Source organism: Brienomyrus brachyistius, chromosome 10, assembly GCF_023856365.1.
Source record: "Brienomyrus brachyistius isolate T26 chromosome 10, BBRACH_0.4, whole genome shotgun sequence".
NCBI classification, from domain to species: Eukaryota; Metazoa; Chordata; class Actinopteri; order Osteoglossiformes; family Mormyridae; genus Brienomyrus; species Brienomyrus brachyistius.
Window position 1 is genome coordinate 6237158 of NC_064542.1, and position 13676 is coordinate 6250833.

Genomic DNA, 13676 nt, shown 5'->3' on the forward strand with positions numbered 1-13676 from the left:
GCACAGGCAAATAACGTTGTTTAAGTAAGAAACCAGCTTGGACAATGTGAACATGGACATTGTCACGTATGCAGTCACTATATGAATGCGACCTCAAAGCTCTCTTGCGCCACATTAAAAGGACGCGTCACACCACATTTCAGTTTTATTATAGCCAAAGAAAACGTCGTTGCGGCGTGTTTCCGCTCTTTGCATCCCATGATTCCTCTTTTCTTACCTACTTGGACATGAGGCACCCCCCCCCCTCATGAAAGCGCTCCAGTGCACATTGCACGTTTCACCAACAGGTGGTTGGATCAGGGAATGGCTGCTACTGTCCCAACGGTGCGACCTCAATCCCAAAGAGCAGATCTCTGCATATTAATTAGCCCATGCACTCCTACAAAATGCAGTGCTTCTTATAGTTATACTTGAGTGTTTAGCCAAAGTACACATTTAAACACTACTGTTCCACATAGGCCTGTGTATGTGTTTCAGACATACTGCTTTTAAAAATGTAAAAATGATTAAGATGTGTCTGACACGCAGGCATTCAGTTGCACTTTGTGACAAAAACAAAAATGTTTGCAGAATTGCATTTTAAAGAGACGTGCATGTTAAATATCTTCCTCAAAGATAGTGTGATGAAGTGTGATGTAGGTTCAGACACGACAACAACCTTTATGATGTTTTTAATTCTTTGCGACATGTACATATTCTGTTAATGTACTTAATGCAGAAAAACCGTATTACATTTCCGAGGTATTAAATTTAAATTTATATCAAACCCGTAAGTTCTCCATATGTATGTTATACGTAATACAGACTAGATGCGTGCAGTATATTTTTGAATCCACTAGAGGGAATCACAATTTTGTTTTTGAATGAATTAGTTTTTCCCAGCGAATGTACTAAATGTACTACAGTTGCACGGACCTACGAATTATTCTCATAAACTGTCTCTTAACCAACATCCCAAATTATTGTCCGAAACCATTATCAGGCAACGGAATTTAACAAAAGAATAACAATTTCTTAATAATACCTTTGTTACTACTATACTCTTGTAGTACTTTTGGCAGCATTCTGTTTAATTCAGCTTTATAATTTATTTATCGTTTTAACAAACAGTATCCAAAGAGGCCTGAGGACATACTTTCCAATAAAGATTAAAAGGCTGAAAGGCATTTCGGACAAATTAGCAAATTTCCTGAACTTTCTTCTGCCGGGATTCTGCCCGTATAGTTTCATTGACGGATGGAACTCATCAAAAATGCAGTATGACTGTTTAAAATATATGTTTTAAATAATCACAGTAACACACTCTGAAATATTTAAAATCCAAAATCTAAACATCTTATTTATCTTAACCAATAAATACTCATATATTTTCTTACAAAGGCCCATTGCAGGGATAAATGTCTTACTGCACTCACCACTATCCCAACTTGAATGAATTGACCGTTACAGACTGTGCTGCTGCTCGGGTGCCTCACCACCTTCTGCATTTTCAGAGCATCTGGGCTTAAGAACTGAATTCCACAGGTTGAGCCACGTCCACAAGCCTTGGAATCCAGTTCTCAAGGCCAACGGCTCATACTGCAGGCTGTCTTTTTACCAGCGGTTCCCACTGCATGCAGGTTGTGTTTTTTTTTTACCAGCGGCTCACACTGCAGACTGTATGTTTGCCAGCGGCTCACACTGCAGGCTGTATTTTTGCCAACGCTTCACACTGCAGGCTGTATTTTTACCAGCGCTTCACACTGCAGGCTGTATTTTTGCCAGCACTTCACACTGCAGGCTGTATTTTTGTCAGCGCTTCACACTGCAGGCTGTATTTTTGCCAGCGGCTCACACTGCAGACTGTATTTTTGCCAGCGGCTCACACTGCAGGCTGTATTTTTGCCAGTGCTTCACATTGCAGGCTGTATTTTTGTCAGCGCTTCACACTGCAGGCTGTATTTTTGTCAGCGCTTCACACTGCAGGCTGTAATTTTTCCAGCGGCTCACACTGCAGGCTGTATTTTTGCCAGTGGCTCACACTGCAGGCTGTATTTTTGCCAGCACTTCACACTGCAGGCTGTATTTTTACCACCCTATCGCTGTTCTCAGAAGACGTATCTGAAGTTTGCTCCTTTCCTGCAGACATTTTAAAAATAAACTCTGTGTTATTCTGGGACAATTTATATGTGTCAGAGATAGATATATCCCAGCAGCACTGTACCAATGAAAACAGCAAATTGAAAATGATGGAAAACAAGCTACAGCCATAATATATAATGGTGACTTTTTTGTTTACATATTTGCATCTCATGTCTTCAGTTATGTTATCAGTACATGGCAAATTTCTCCTGTTCTCAAATTTAACTAAACACATCAGGCTTGTGATCTAGTATCATGTCATGAACACACATAAACACACAGATGCAGGCTGAGGCAAAATACAGGCTACATTATACTTTATTCCCTAAGCGAGTACAGTGAATGGAAGTACCTTTCATTTGGCTGCCTGCTGCTCCTGGTGTGGAGGGTGGGTATGATATTAAAGATATTGTTATGTCCCAAACTATGCAGAACATCTGTTCCTTTTGATACATCAAAGAGCAGCTGTTTTGGGGCCTGGAAGGCAAAAGAAGGTCTGTCCACACAGCCAACATTTCCTGTTTTAGTTAATGATTGAAGTTCAAGTCAGTGGGACAAAGGGATTTTCATGCATACGGTAATTTAAGCGGAAGCCGTCAATGGGCCACGGAACAGAAACGGTCGTGGCAGAAACAGCAGTAGCAGTTTTACAGATATAAATATATGTATTGAAATATATATAGTACAAATAGGTGACACTGGCAGACACTATTGTCTGTACAATAAACACTATAGTCTGTATAATAAACAATGATTTAAAGACAAAAGACACAGAGCTATAGTATTCCATATAACCCCACCATACACTTTTACACAGTTAGAGAAAAACAGGTTATCATTTATCAAAAAAAAATAGGAAAATACCATGCTCATTAAATGGACTGTTTTAATATGACTCTGCATTAAGGTATAATTATACCTTATACATTGTATGGTGACTATATATAATTGCATGTTGAAACAATGTCATCATATCTCCAGCACCAATTGTAATAGAAATGTACTGTACTCTTATTTATTTTCGAGAAACAAGTTATACCCACAAAATACAAAGAACAGAAAGGTAAATTTAAAATAGTCCAAGGTCCTAGATAATTTGACAATATCAACTTCATCCTGGAAATACATTCTGTACACTTTCATCGGTATACCGATACACTAATTTTTCAATACGCCTATACTGTACTGTGAAGACGTCCCGGCATATATATTTGTCGGCATATTTTATAGCTGTTTATATTTCAAATATGACTCATCTAATCTTCAGTCTTATAACTATTTAATTTATCAGCGTGATCTTCCCTCTACAGCAACAACATCAAAAATCGCTCACCGATTTTGAAGCAGGAGCCTTTGCAGTTGATGAATGTGGCAGCAGCGCTGCTTACAAACGCCGGTGGTGCCAATGCACCCTAGCTGGGCGCCGCATCGCTTCATGTTTTCTGTTCATTGGCGTATCCGTGTTGATACATTACCTCTAATTTGCATAGGCGTGTATTCCATGTATTAAACCACACACATATTTAGCAGTGGAAAGTCCCTCATCCATCCCTTATGCTTAATAAAAGTTGTTTGGTTGTACGCTAGTTTAATGAACCCATAAGAAAAATAATGTGCTGCTGACGTTTATATAAGTAGAATAACAGGGAGGGCCTAACACGTGTTATTTTATGTATAGCCTGCTTATTTAGTGCAAATATTCTTGAGTCTGAGAAGCTCTGCTTCAGCCGCAAGAGGAAATGATGGTCAAGTATTTCTGCGCAGTATTTCCGCCCCGTAAATTCCGTGGGTCGATCCGGGGAAGTCCTGAACCCACGGCAGATAAGCTCTGTAGCACGGCGTCTCATACCACACTCAGCCAGCATGTACCGTTTGTCCCACGTACGCCATAAACCTATTTCATATTTTGCATACGAAAAAAGAAATTTTGCGCTTACGTTTAATGCTTTCCTCCCATGATATAGCCAGGTAAATGTCACATCCGTTTTTGTCCACCTTCATAAACAGTAGCCCCCAAAAATTACGTAGTAGGGACTTAAAAGACGCTAAAAATATTCGTCTGTCTCAAGTGATAGGTATTAAAAACAAACAAATAAACAAACAAACATTTATTTGTTTGCTTGTTTATTGGCTTGTTAATTGTTAAGTAATTTACGGGTTTAGTCTCTGTATTGTGAGGTCCCCTTGGCGTGTGTCTGTATTTACATGTGTCTGCAAGAACATTACTTGTTAACTGACTGGTATAATTATAGGTCTAGGTGCCCTTACAAACACAAAATGTGTCTACTTTGTCAACGAGACATAGACGAGACTTACTTCGCAACATTTACTGACTCTGCAAAGTAACCACGGTCTCATGTTCTAACCTGTGTGTGTGTGTGTGTGTGTGTGTGTGTCAATGTGTGAGTGTGTGTGTGGTTTATGTTTATATTACATTATATTATATTAAACAACGTGATGAAAACCTGTTTTTGGACATTGTGGGGACCATTGTTCAGGTCCCCACAAAGACCTGTGAATGTAGTAAAAAAGCTAAAAATGTCAAAAGTCTCATATTTTGTTTGGTTACTTAAGGTTAAGCTTAGGGCAGGGTGGGGGTTAAGGTCATTATATTGGGATTATAGTTTTCCCCATAGAAATTAATCGAGGGTCCCCACGGAGATATAATTACAAACCTGTGTATGTGTGTGTAATCTGTGCTGTGATTTACTGTGTGGGATGTGCTTAGCATATTCACTCGGGCTTGTTTACCTCAAGGCATTGCTGTCTTTCTGCACATATGCCTGGAGCAGAACCCCACAAACAAGAGAGTGATCATGGCCATTGTATTACACGGAATAGTGCCCTCCTCCCTGCCCGGAACATCCAGCTACAAGGCCTGCATCTGACTACAAGGCCTGTATCCGACTACAAGGCCTGCCCTACTGAGGTGAACTGTAGCAGATCCTCTGTTTGCCTGGAACTTCACAAATTCAGCACACAGCTCAGTGTGAACCTTTTTGACATCACAGTGTGTGTGTGTGTGTGTGTGTGTGTGTGTGTGTGCGTACCCTGTGGTGAATGACGGCACCCCTGGGGTTCCCCTTGCCTTTTAACTTGTGCTACCTGGGAACTGTTTCAGGTCCACACCCATTACATGGAACTGGAGGGGTCACTGAGAGATGGATGCAAGTGCATACACAGAATATATCCGCTTTAATATAGTTCAAATGGAGCAGGCCAAGACAGCACACTGCAGCGTACATAATTTACATTAATATGTTGTTTTTAAGTCCCACCAAAGCCTAGGACCCCCTCCGATCTTGCAAAATGGGGAAGGGGGCGGGGGGAGTCCTGGAACGAGATAACTGAAGGCACATTTTAGCCAAAAGATGTCCCCAGTTTTTGATTAGTGAACAGAAATCCACAGCTGGGGGGTTCAGCAAAGCAATTCATATATTTCTCAGTTAGCTGGGTTTACTTAAGCTAGAAGTCAAGATTGTCCAATAAGAGTTTAAGTAAGGAGCATTCCTACTGGACAATTATAACTTTTAGCTTAAGTTAACCCAACTAACTGAGAAATCCCGCTTTATGGAGCACCCCCCCCCCCCCCCCCCCCAGAATTGTGACGTGCGGTAGCTTGTTCATAGACGATCCTGTTGACAACGTGAAGTTTCCTGCCTTTGATTGTCTTGCGGTAAATTGAAAATTATGTTGTAGGTAGTTTAAAAAATTTCAACAATATACTTTGCATTGCTGTACAATGATTTATTTTGCACCGAAAAAAAATGTTCTCTAGAGTAAAAAGCGTCTACCTTGAAAACTGGAATGAACACGGAATTTATTTATGAATAATTTTGTGTTTTAATAGTACAAAATTGATTTGTACAAATTGCTCAGAAATCTGTTCCAAAAAACGATTAGATGTTTAATTCCTAATCAGGCCTATTAGGTATAAGGTCTGAGTACTTCACCTTTCAATATATTCGTCATGATGAAAATTCACTTCCTCGAAGTTTCGAAATGGATTAATCAGTTTTTTATTACATCTTAAAATGAAAACCAGCTCATGGCAGCTGAGTCATAAAACAAGCAGTCATATAGGAATAGTTCATATGTGGCAATTAAAATATTTACCGGGTATACCGTCAAAAGTTAAATATTGTCCTTAAACTCGTATAGTTAATCATAAAATGAGCAATTAACTGTAATAGAAAAATGTAGACAAGCATGCCATAATAAATTTTAATAAAAATGAATGAAAAGTTACAATTTGAAAAAGAGTCAGAGTCATAACCGATAGAAGCGTATGTATTGAAAAGACTAAAAACTTGAATAAACACTCAGTTCCTTTTGAATTTCTTATAAGTTCTTTTTGAAATTATCGTATTGCAATGTTCCTGTTTCGGTTTTGAAAGATATAACACAGAATATCAAACGGTAGTAATGCATCATGTCGACTATTAAATTTTAAGTTTTGAAACTTGCTTATATCGATACAATGGGCTCTCACAGTTACTCGTAAAGTTTAGTTTAGCGTTATTCCATTTCCTGTCACACTATACAAGTGCAACCTACGGCGATGCTTTCCACAACAGTCTTATACTGCGAAAGGCACTTCTTTTTCTTCCGGTGCTTCGCGGAAAGCCGGTCACACAGTCGCCGGCGCACCGGGATCTTCGTGTAGATCAGGACGCTGCTCATGGTGCGGTCTTCTTGCATTGTGAAAGGGTTGATGCAGCCGGCGCAAGAGCATTTGGCTTCTGGTATATCCACTGGAATGCGGTTCTCGTCGTGGTTGATTCTAATTTTTTCATTTCGTACGTGAAATGCAAGGACAGTATGTTAATACCACAAAACAGTTCATTACAAAATAATGAGTCAAAACTTCATATGAAACGAGCTGGCCGTTCAGCAAGTGTCACGTTTGATAGGCAAGTAATAATAGGCCTAATAATAATAATAATAATAATAATAATAATAATAATAATAAAGCCAACTGAAAAAAAACAAGTAGTCTGTGCACAAGGACTGACTAACAGCTTGTAGATTCATTGTGTATAAATAGCAATTTAATTGAGAATGTTTCTCAATAAACGTAAATCTAATTTTATGTCAGCAAAAATAAAAGCAGCAGAACCTGTAAGACCAGGGGGAAAGGCTTCGAGTGTTGGACATCCATAGCTGTCGGTCCACCACGCACTTGTTCTTAGACAGTGCCGAGTTATTTTTCACTTGTGCAACCATCTCTTCGATGCTCTTCTCGAAGTCCTCTTCCCGAATCGGCGACCTCGAGCCACCGTCCACACCTGCCATGATGGGATCGGGCGAACTGTTTTGGCTGGTGATATTTTGTAACAGGGAAGACGCAATTTTGTCTTTTATCCGGCCGTGTCTCCGTCGCGAGCGCTTCGCGTCCTTTCGCCCACCTCTGGATTCTGTCTGAGCCTCGAGGACAACCATGGTATAAATCAGTAATGCAAAAAACACCTAGAATAGGTGAGAATGACACCCAGTTCTTTAAGAAATCCTCGCACACGACTTTATTTGCATAATTTTATTACATTAATTACTGCAGGGTAGAATGACGTGTCAGTGAGTAGTGTAATAATAGAAAGTCACAATCATGACAAAGTTAACTAAAACAATGTGAAAACATATGAACATATGAATGCATAAATGAACTTACCCGGTGTATGCAAACACTAACCATGATAAAAAATATATATATATATATGATATAATCCTGTTTTGTTGACCTCTGCGAAGAAATAACAAAAATTACAGCTTCTAATTATGCTCACAAGGCGTTTGTCCCCAATCTGAACGTTAATCGCAGGTTATGACCGAATTAACCGAGAATAAGAACCGCACACTCTGCGTTGCTGGAGTGAAAAAATCCTAAACACAACTCCGATAAATAGATGGGGAATTACAATTACGGCCCGCTAATCCCCCCGAGCACGTGGGTTGTGACAAGCAGACTTAGGAATTCTGCGCATCCGAATTCTGCATTGCAACTTCTATCCTCTGCTACATATATATAATGTGTCCCGGTTTTAAGTAACCAAGAGCTCGCTGTGATGCGCGTCTGTTGAAGTTTTCCTTCAGAAATTGAATAAAAACACGTTACGTGATTTTATTATCTGATTTTACAACAGATTTCTGAGGAGCTACATACCATATCCATAAAAACTAGTGGATAAAATTCAGTTAGCCATTTCAGTATATTTTATTTAAATGAAATTAGTTGGTCTGCAAATTAACGCTTTTTATTAATTTCCATACTCGCCGTTGTCATAGTTAGACTATGTTCTTTGTATCACTGTTAAGTTTCCCTTTTGTCAGTCTTTTAATGAAATTTTAAACCATGTCAAAGTACAAACAATCACTCTTCAACGAGGCAAACATGATCCAGGAAACGCCCTCTGAGAGAAAACTGTGTGTTGTTTTATTTCCTTAATCCGTGTCAGGGTTATATCTCTGCGGCTCTTTTCACTCCGCCATTCGCGTTTGATAGACTGTTGACTCAGTGCTGTAAAAGCGCACCTGCCCAGGAACCATGGAAGTCTTTGATATGACTTGTTTTTATGTTCCCTACTTTTAAACTTCAGAAGAAAGGCTCATCAAGCACCAGGTGATTTCTATACAAGCTGCCACACCATATTTTGTACTTGAATCGCGCAGACGTTCCACAAAAGCTATTCAGTACAAGTCTGCTCTTTATTCTCAGTAAATGGAAATATATTTTGAACCTTACGGTTCTGATTGTTCCAAATGGGGATATGAGACCCCGCCACCCACCCCACTCAGTATGCAAGCCCAATAAACGGAGTCAATGGAGGTTAAATTTCATTATTTTTTATCTTGATTTACTTTGTATGGTCAGGAGTTGCTCTGTTCCCCCCTTTTTCTGGCGAACCTTCTTCATCCCGTGTTTATATGTTTTTTTTCTGAGACCAAATAATCATTTTAAGGCAGATGACTGAAACACGACTAGTTTCCATCGTCTCTCTTAATTTAAAGCGATTCTTTATCCATAAAATTCCATTTAATCTCTCATCATTGGAGGGACGTAAATCAGTTCATTCACTCATTGGCTATGTATTGTATTGTAAACAGTAATCCACATGATCTTTCATTAACTTTCAGACAGGGCAATGATTATTTGCACTATTTGTCAGATATCTTAAGCCTCAGACGGGTTACATACCGGACAGCAAGCTAGTTCAGAGTAACAGGATTTCACACACATACACCAGGGGCAGTTTCAAATAATCAGTACCGGACTTTGCACTGGACCACTCAGAAACACAAGCTTGGATCTTTCCTGCAGCAGTCGCTGACGGCTTCTGCGAGACAGCAGCGGTCCTACCCCTGCAGAACCTGCTTTATTCCTGGACTTTGGTATCAGTACCACTTCATGCACCCTGGGCTGTGCCACTAAAAGTGAAACATCCGGGAATGTCGCTGTCATTCTACTTTCTAAATATTATGTTAACTACTTGAGTTATTATCACAAAGGAATTCAATGAAGACCTGCTTACTGAGATTTTAATCTCATGGAATTCTATCATGTTTTTAGTACAAGACTGTACTTTAAATATTTATAATTAAATGGAGCATTAGTCTGTTTTGAAAAACCTATTTGATTAAAAGGTTTACAAAAAAAGTAATAACTGCCTATATGTTCATTGTTGTTTGTACTGTTAAGACAACACAATAAACAGTGACCGGAGAAAATTGTACATTCCATGTATGTAACGGGGCAGTGTGTGGTTCGACGGGTTAGGACTCTGCATCTGTGATTGCAAAGTTACCAGTTCTATCCCCGCGCTTGGCATACTGATTTCACGGTTGGGCCCTTAACCCCAAGTGTTCCAGTGCCTGGTCCTGCTTTCTCAATTCTATGTCGCTATGGATACAAATGCCTACTAAATCTTAAGTGTATCAGCACAATGACTAAACCAAAAATTACCTGACACAGATACACATATAATAGATAACATGTAACTAAAAGTATAACGTGCAATGTAGACGGCAGGACTGCCGGTGCCGCACGGTCTTCCATCTCGCCGCGTCACTGAAATCCCGAAGCGCGTCAGGATTTCTCGCGAGACCACGGCGGCACTAATGTGAGCGGAAGTAAATCGAATCTCTCTTTTCCGGCGGCCATAGTGGAGTGATCGAGAGGGTAAGGATACTTGGCGCTTAATAAGTACAAAGATATCCACAATCATCCATGTCCTGAGCCCATAATGTCACCGAACTGCCCCAAAAATTCCACTCAGATGTATTTTTTTAACGATGTACGAGTTGATATTTGTGTTCCACGTCCGAGATTAAGCAGCGAATCACCCCGACAAACCTCTTGGCCTGTAAGGCAGTAGCATACTTGCTCTCGACTGGATTTTAACTTGTTTGTCCATGTCTAGGATAATAATTTACTCCATATAAGCACTTATTGTTGTACTGTTTATTCGCATATCAAGAAACGTATGTTTTACAACGCCTGTGTTGTGTTTTAGTGTAGCGTTCATGAACGGGGGCGATCTTTTTCTAATAAAAGGTGACGGGCATTTCAGGAGCGTGCTGTCTTTGAGAATGTATTAGTATTGTAATATAAAATAGTTAGCATGTATGATGAAGTTTTTCCAAGTTATCGTGTTTTCCAGTTGTCTAAAGTTATTGGGTTTAGCTTACGGTTTTCGTTGTAATTGTGAGATGACCTGCATGGGACAGTGCCACCCAAGCAAGTGAGGACGAGATTTAAACTTTATTACGTGGTTCGTTGATATCTGTCCTTACAAGGGACGACTTGTGAAACGCTTGTGGTAATTCTGCAAATTTGGATTTTGGTGGACTGCTGTTATTGACGGTGTTGCTACATATCAGTACCCATACATTTGAACATGGTGTTCGTCCGCAGTGTGCTAATGCGCTGACAGAAGCATGCAGGGTGCCTGAGCTGAACTGTTTATCTGCTGGTGTCTATGTTCTGTTTACAGCCATCATGAAGCTCAATCCATTTGTGTCGTCGTCACGTCGCAAGAACCGCAAGAGGCACTTCAATGCGCCCTCTCACATCCGCAGAAAGATCATGTCCTCCCCTCTTTCCAAGGAACTGCGACAGAAGTATAATGTGCGTTCCATGCCCATCCGTAAGGATGACGAGGTCCAGGTAGGAAAGCCGGACGCCTCCTCACTGCTGACCTTTGCTTACCTTCCAGGCATGCAGAGGCTGTTTCAGGACAGTGACTGAATCAGTTTGTTGGAGACAATTGAAGAATGTTAAGCTTTTGATATAGCTGAATGTATTTTAACTGCAATGAAGGCATAATTACTGAGAAACCATATATTTGTATATTTTTATAGATGTTTTTGTTAATCCAGCTACTCTGCAGGGAGTCTCAGATCTGAGTAAAGGAAAACTACTTTTTTTGCCATAACTGAAAATAATAGTTTTCATGGTTTAAAAGCAGGGTCACATTAGCTAGACGCTTTTCTTGTTTGTTTATTTTTCCCCTCCCTTTATAATTGCTATTTTGGGCAGTTAGTAGCTTGATGGTGAATCAGTTTAGGTCATATGGTCTGTGGAAATTATAGCCATGTTATATAGGACCTTGTGTATTTCTAGGTAACTCCCAAAATCTGGTGTCCTCTTGCCTCTACCAGCACAGAGTAGTTTAATTGAAGCACCATAAATTCAAATGGTCTGATTTTGGAAAATTGCACAGTTTCTGCGTTCAGTTCAGTTCTCAGAAATAGCTATGTCTTGTATTTGGACACGTTTCTCTCTTTTTTTGCAGGTTGTACGAGGACACTACAAAGGCCAGCAAATTGGCAAGGTTGTCCAAGTCTACAGGAAGAAGTACGTCATCTACATCGAGCGTGTGCAGCGCGAGAAGGCTAATGGCACCACTGTGCACGTCGGCATCCACCCCAGCAAGGTAAGTGCATCCCTGTGTCTGAATGCTCTGTCTTAGTCTTTTTGTATATAGGATAGCTGTGACATGTGAAGTGTTTTGTCAAGCTGATCCTGAGCGGCCTTCAAGCCGCATGGGAAGGAAGGGCCGCATTTCCGGCTTTTTGTTCCCAAACTTGATTTTTTTATCCTTTGGGTGCTGAACTCTCAACCACTGCATCTGTGTCACTGGTGAACAGGGATAGTTTGAGTAGTTTGTGTTGTAGGTTTTTTTTTATGGGCTGAAATGCAGTGTTGATTCACATTTGTATGTCCCCAAGCTGGCCTAGAGGTATGGGGAGCAGCATTTACACTGGATGGAGGAACGTGAGACTATCTGGGTCAGTTTAGTATGGCTTGTCTTTGCCAGGTTGTTTCACAGAAAGCATAAAATACTTTAAGGGAGAAGCACAGGCCAACGAACAAAACAACCCTGAGTTGGAACAAAAATTGGTTCCATTGGTTACCTAATGTACAAGACAAAAAGTACAAACCTGCAACCCAACGAAAAACAGGGAAAAAAAAGGTCATAATCAAACTAAAATTGCCACTTTCCCCTACAAGGTTTCTCTGGCAAAGATGATAAAAGCAAAGAAAGGGTGAATCAGTGTTTTGAGTGACCTGCCGCTACAGCAAACGCATGAACATCCCATAAGGCATAGGCTAACAGAGAGCACTCACACAGAACTGCTCTGCTAAATCCCCAAAGGCCCTAAAGTGCAGCTTCAGCCGGTTTATATAGTACCTCATTGGCTGCAGGGGCTCAGACCTCAGCCAGTGACACCAAAGGACAGGAACACCAGTAGCCAATAAGGAAAACGAGGTGGGATCCCAGAGACCAGCACTTGAAAGCAACACAAGACTTCACCCATTCACAGTCTTTACATTACCTTAGGGGAATGTAACCCTGATATGTTGGCGTCTTTAGGTAACCCACATCTGCCATGTCCGTCTTGTCAGCCATGCATATAAGCATAAAGGGCTAAAGATCGTTTTATTTTAATCCTCCTTGTTTCTGTAAGTGCCTGGAATGTTTCTCAGTCTCCCCTCTCTCTCTCTCTCTCTCTCTCTCGCAGGTCGTGATAACCCGGCTAAAGCTTGACAAGGATCGCAAGAAGATTCTGGAGCGCAAAGCAAAATCACGACAGGAGGGCAAGGAAAAGGGCAAATACAAGGAGGAGACTATTGAAAAAATGCAGGAGTGAAACTCAGACTTTGGCTAATGACAATAAAAGGAAAAATCCACATTGGTGTCCTGTGTGCATGTCTTTCTACAAACATGATTGATTCTGCAAACAGTTGTTGCCGAATTGGCGATCTGCTGGATCAATAGCGTGTCTAAAAACTTAAACTTTCAAATGGCAAGATATAACTGACTAAACGGCAAGTAGCTGCTGCCATCTGGAAATTAGACACTTAAGCAATTGGATAATTCATATTTGGACTGAGGATCAGACTTTCTAACATGCTAAACTTGAAAATTAACTCTTTGTCACGATGGCCCCAAATGTCACTATGTTCCCAAACAGAATTAAGTGATCAGTGTTGACAGCACAGAACAATGAAATGTTCTCTACGTTTAGCATATGTGATGTGACATAGCAGGGGGCAG

At 40.4% G+C, this 13676-nt stretch overlaps 2 protein-coding genes across 2 annotated transcripts; one reads left to right on the forward strand and one right to left on the reverse strand.

The window, feature by feature from the left end:
* Positions 1-6331: 6331 nt before the first annotated feature.
* Positions 6332-7977, reverse strand: LOC125750753 (interleukin-17B-like). The gene is made up of 3 exons (XM_049028986.1): positions 7790-7977; positions 7241-7590; positions 6332-6904 (listed from the first exon to the last, which is right to left on the reverse strand). Exons 1-3 carry the CDS (start codon positions 7811-7813, stop codon positions 6655-6657), a joined length of 624 nt encoding a protein of 207 aa, XP_048884943.1. The 5' UTR covers positions 7814-7977; the 3' UTR covers positions 6332-6654.
* A 2227-nt stretch (positions 7978-10204) lies between these two features.
* On the forward strand, positions 10205-13309 carry rpl26 (ribosomal protein L26). Its single transcript, XM_049027540.1, has 4 exons — positions 10205-10294; positions 11109-11281; positions 11910-12050; positions 13141-13309. The coding sequence occupies exons 2-4, from the start codon at positions 11114-11116 to the stop codon at positions 13267-13269; spliced, it is 438 nt and encodes a 145-aa protein (XP_048883497.1). The 5' UTR covers positions 10205-10294; positions 11109-11113; the 3' UTR covers positions 13270-13309.
* Positions 13310-13676: the final 367 nt, after the last annotated feature.

What these genes read in the sequence shown, in the direction of transcription:
- LOC125750753 (XM_049028986.1), bottom strand. Translation starts at nt 7,813, where the DNA reads ATGGTTAGTGTTTGCATACACCGG. An exon ending in TTAGTGTTTGCATACACCGG is followed by an intron (nt 7,591 to 7,789) that starts GTAAGTTCATTT and finishes CACCTATTCTAG; the next exon opens with GTGTTTTTTGCATTACTGAT. An exon ending in CTTTCCCCCTGGTCTTACAG is followed by an intron (nt 6,905 to 7,240) that starts GTTCTGCTGCTT and finishes TGAAAAAATTAG; the next exon opens with AATCAACCACGACGAGAACC.
- rpl26 (XM_049027540.1), top strand. Translation starts at nt 11,114, where the DNA reads ATGAAGCTCAATCCATTTGTGTCGTCGTCACGTCGCAAGAACCGCAAG. An exon ending in GTAAGGATGACGAGGTCCAG is followed by an intron (nt 11,282 to 11,909) that starts GTAGGAAAGCCG and finishes CTTTTTTTGCAG; the next exon opens with GTTGTACGAGGACACTACAA. An exon ending in TCGGCATCCACCCCAGCAAG is followed by an intron (nt 12,051 to 13,140) that starts GTAAGTGCATCC and finishes TCTCTCTCGCAG; the next exon opens with GTCGTGATAACCCGGCTAAA.